This window comes from Cariama cristata, unplaced genomic scaffold (assembly GCF_000690535.1).
Source record: "Cariama cristata isolate BGI_N322 unplaced genomic scaffold, ASM69053v1 scaffold33442, whole genome shotgun sequence".
Taxonomy (NCBI): domain Eukaryota; kingdom Metazoa; phylum Chordata; class Aves; order Cariamiformes; family Cariamidae; genus Cariama; species Cariama cristata.
The window spans coordinates 6535-11487 of NW_009603802.1; the positions used below are offsets into that span (position 1 = coordinate 6535).

General features: G+C 38.5%; 1 protein-coding gene across 1 annotated transcript; it reads right to left on the bottom strand.

Moving 5' to 3' along the window:
• Positions 1-2725: 2725 nt before the first annotated feature.
• On the bottom strand, positions 2726-3775 carry RAB9A (RAB9A, member RAS oncogene family). The gene has a single exon (XM_009695349.1). It carries the CDS (start codon positions 3773-3775, stop codon positions 3170-3172), a length of 606 nt encoding a protein of 201 aa, XP_009693651.1. The 3' UTR covers positions 2726-3169.
• Between the last annotated feature and the right edge of the window lie 1178 nt (positions 3776-4953).

Genomic DNA, 4953 nt, shown 5'->3' on the forward strand with positions numbered 1-4953 from the left:
AGAGGCCCCTTTTGCTAGTGGTGTGTTCCTGCCCCATCTCGGAAGCTTAGGAATAAGAACTCAAATGAAATCTGTTGCAGTATGAGAAAGCAGCAGATAACCTGTATTATGCAATAAAGACAACAAAAAAGTTTATGAGTTAAAGGGACTGGAATGACCCTCAATGGTACAAAAATCCAGCACAAGCTAAGAACATGAACCAGCCTTAATAAATCCAGGCTGGCAACACAACTTAGACTCAACTTTTTGCAAAGTTCTGTTACCGTTTAGGTAACCTGTCACATGACTTGAAGCAAGACCTGTTTGGGGTACCGAGCAACTGTTAAAGCAAGCAGCCTGGCTCTGGCAGCAGCCTTATGCTAAACATCTATATGCTTTCCTGTAAGGGGAGCTGGCAGCTGTCCTAGCTTGTTTCTTCTGCTCCTTCCCATTTTGCTGTCTGTTCTAATACACATAGCTTTCATCAATCCCACCAATTTGCCATGAGAGTATTTTTTGCTCCTCGTTTTAAAGGACATCTGGAACTTTGCGTACCTATCACATAGTATGCTCTGTCACTCTACAGAACTCTAAATATTGCTACCAGGACCCCCTAATACTTGAGATACGCTACTACTTGAAATGAACCAGTGAACTGAAACATAAGCCGCAAGTGCCTGCCTTACCTCCACAGGGAATGACGGATACTAAGCTTTCACGAAGTACAGAAATGCCTGTTTGTTATTAAACATTATCATTTTTTTTTTTTTGTACCTATCACCTGCTTGTCATGGGGCTTTTGCTTCTTATAGTCTCCCTCTGAGACCAAATCCTGACCTCAACATAATTCGTATACTGTCTTATTTACTAGAGCATGTAAGCCCCCCCTTTATCTTTACTAGCCATTTTTGTGATTAGTGTACAGTTGTGGTACGGCAGCTCCCAGGGCACAAGCAATACACTTCTATTGTATTAAGTTTTATTTAACTTTATTAAACCTACTTCTCAGATGGAGGCTTGGTAACCATGATGTTACACGGAAAGGGGACAAATGGGAAAACACAGATGGATGCTGAGGCACAAGAAAGACCACAATGGTTCTCATCCTTAATTGTTTCCTTTTAGCAATCTTACTTGAATCATATCTATAGTACTCTAGTCACAGTAGCTTCATCTCCTGTTTTGTTCCAACTTTAACCTCTGCTAAAAGAAACGTTAAAAGAAGCTTTAAGTAGCAAGGTGGTAGTTTTACAACAATTTCATGTCGCTAGCTTAATAGACCCCAACACAAGCAACCTTTGTTCTTGAAGCTTTTTGCTCTTTCAGCTTAAGATTACAAGGAATTTAGCCAAGATTTTCTTCACAGATCTTTTCCTTCATCGATTAGAAATTAAACACAACAAAAGTAGCAGCTCAGCCTGTACTGAGCAGTTAGGTGACTGAAGCTTAAAACACAGTTCTGTTGCTGTACATGCAGGACTGTAAGAATGAATTAAGACTTAGGAATGTACAGAAGGTAAAAAAAGATGTCACTTCTAAGCAGGAACAGCAGACCTATGGAGTCAAGTTGTCCTGGACAGGTTCGAGCAAGAATACAATACATTCAGAAAAGTGTATTAAGAGAGACAAGAAGTGTTTGTTTTGCAAGCTTTACTTCAAAATAATTACACCTGGTACAGACTGAACAGAAAATGCCTGCTGTTACTGCACTCTCAAGAAAGGCTTCTCTATTGGAACAAAAGAGTTGCTGTACAGAAAGCAGAGTCTGTGTAGTTTAGTGAATAACATGGCCTGTCCTACAGGCCTCAGACTTCCTTTTGAAGTCCACAGCGTGGGTACGCGCATGCCTGTTAGCAGTCGGATTACACATTGAAGCGATAGTGCGCTATCAAGGTTGCTACTACGAGGACAGCGGGTACTCTGAGAGCCAACATTCAACGACTTCTCATACAAGTATTCTACCACTGAACTGCAACGGAGAGCCTCAAACACACCTTCTGTGGTTTCACCTGCATCCCTGCAGACAGACTGTCCATCACATACAGAATTTACTTCTGTTCATCATCGTGTAACGAGTACAGTAATATAAAAGACATTGTCTTAAATGTATAAGTCCATATCCTAAAATAGCAAATTAAATAAGGATCAAATTCAGCTCAAACACTAGCTGTAGACATTTCCTTGTATTAGGGCTGAAAGCTGTCGGAATCTACTGTAAGTCAAGAGCTTCCTGAGTTCTCTAGGTATGGCCAATCCTTAGTTTCACAGTGCAGAGATTCCTCGTAAACACATTCATAGCTCAGGTTAACAGGAACAAGAAGTTGGGAACTTTAAGGCTGTGTACTAAAAGTTCTCTTTCAAATTTGTCATAATGTGGATCCCTTCAAGTGCTGTTAAAGCTGACTGAATAAAGGCTATTATTCCGTAACTAAAAATGGTTATATTTCAGTTACTCAGATTTTTATTGTATTGATCAGAAACATGCTAGAATGGGACTTAAGGCAAAGATATGTATTAACTTAAAAAAAATCATCAGTATCTTGCATTAAACCGCTGGACAAATTAGTACAGCATTAGAGTAGTAAATGAAAGGAAAATGGACATTAAATATGTAGGAAATTTCCTTCCTACTTAAAAACCTACACAAATTATAGCAACGTTAGGCAATTAGAGAAGATCTGAAGGTAGTTTATATTAACTTATAATAAACACATTAGAGATGAAGTACCACTCACAGCAAAAGGAATGTAGTGAGACTGAAGTTTAATATCTAGCATCGTTAAGAAACTGACTTCTAGTGAAACAAAAATGGAATGCTGATTTCATAAAAATATACACATATAAAAGTATCTTTGTGCCTGAATTCCAGAACAGTTTCTCCAAAGTAGTGCTTCTAGAACTTTCAAGTTTCAATTATATTCAAAGTATTTATCATTTGAGTAAAGTTGGCAAATTACATTCTTATATTAATGTTTTTACTTGACACCTTCCCAAACAGGAGGTGTCACTAATTCAATTATGGGTCACACTCATGAATGGAAGTTTTCCTTTTGCTCCCCCAAGAAAGCAGCAGAATATTACAATTTTTAATATTAGCGTGAAACCCATTTGTTATTTCATCTACTACACCTTCTCCACCCATTTATAGAGCAAGCTAGTCAAAAGTAATTTGGCCCACAATGATTGTAAGTCAACAACAAGATGAAGTGGGTTTCGGTTTCCGATGAAGGTTTACTGTATCTGTTTGAATAAAGTGATCCGATCTATCTTCAGAGGCTAGAACTCTTCTAACAGCTTCTTCAAAGGCTGCTGCAACATTAGTGGCATCTTTTGCACTGGTTTCAAAATAGGGATGGTTGCCGTTATTCCTGCACCAGTCTTGGGCTTCTTCTGTAGACACTTGCCTTTCATCGATATCAACTTTGTTACCCAGTATCACAAAGGGAAAACTTTCAGGCTCTTTGACATCTGCATAATAAATGAATTCTTTCTTCCAGTTGCTTAAGTTTTGGAAGCTTTGAGAGTCATCCACGCTGAAGGTTAGCAGGCAACAGTCAGAACCTCTATAGAAAGGAGTCCGCAAGCTCCGAAAACGTTCCTGACCTGCCGTGTCCCATATCTGCATTGTAACAAAATGTCCATCAACTTCCAACTCTTTATTTAAGAATTCCACACCTATTGTATGAAACAGCTGTACATCAAACTTGTTGGTGACGTATCTGTTCATAAGGGAACTCTTCCCAACTCCACCATCTCCTATCAGTATTACTTTAAGGAGTGATGATTTTGCTGCCATTGTTACAGGAATAGATCCTCCTGGTTTCCTCCTAGACCTGTAAAGATTAAGAAAATCATTAAAAAGGAGTGAGTTATGAGCAGAAAATTTTACACACATAAATATCTAGAAAGTCTTAAAGTCCACTAAGTTTCATGTACAAAAGTGGGAGGACTATGCTAAACAGGTGAAGTGCAGATATTCATAGTAAGAATACCCACTCAAGAATGCCACGTGTTTACGAGCGGTCTCTTCCACAGACTGCAGTCTAAGCAGTACGCTGCGTGAACTACTGGTCTGTCACTTAAAAGCCCCAAACCCTTCAACGTCTGTGCAGAAGGGGTATCGCATCACATTCAAGGAGTGCAACGATTCCTTTATGTTCACTGAAAAAGATCCATTGAAGAAAGCAGAGTGAGAGAACTTTATAGAACACATGCCTTGAACTAGTCACTCCAGTGCCGTATTTTATTAGTAAAGTTATTTTTTAACAAGCAAAAGTGAAGAGGAAGCTTTAGGAATAAAGTAGGACACTGTTATACTTGAATAACTGCTGCACTTCACCCAGAATTGCAACCAGACAAGGAGTTTTAAATCAACTCTAAATCTTAAATCTATAGAACAGATGCAAATGCTGTAATTTGATTTTAAAAGTCAGGTGACTAGATATTGGTACACAAACATTCAATATTTACAGTTTACTCCTTGCAGAACAGCCGTGATGAATGGAATACTATTACAAGTACTACAAAAGCAAATTCACTGTTGCTACTTCAAAATAGTACTCAAGATGCCAAATACTGAGGCCAAACCTACACTGACAGTTTGGTTTGCAGGTGTCAACTTTCCATGGTAAAACTGTCAAAAAGACTGGAAGTGCTAATAAATAGTCTGGCTGCCAGCACAGGGATGGTAAATCAGTGGCACCAATGAAGCTTTTTTACTGTCCGACTTAAAAAAAATTAAAAAATCCTTAATGAGTAGTTAGCTCATTAGTGTTTTGTACCAGCCCAAGCTTTGCCCTCATTACAGCAGCCTCATCTAATATTGTAAAAAAGTCTTTTAATTGCTTGGGGCTAAAGTTTCATTTTAAACAGCTCAAACCTAAGTTTCTGTATGGGTAGAACTGCTGTTCCTATACCTGTCTGATACTAAGAGAGCTCAAATTAATTCAGTCAAAACAGGCTTCTCTGAAAACA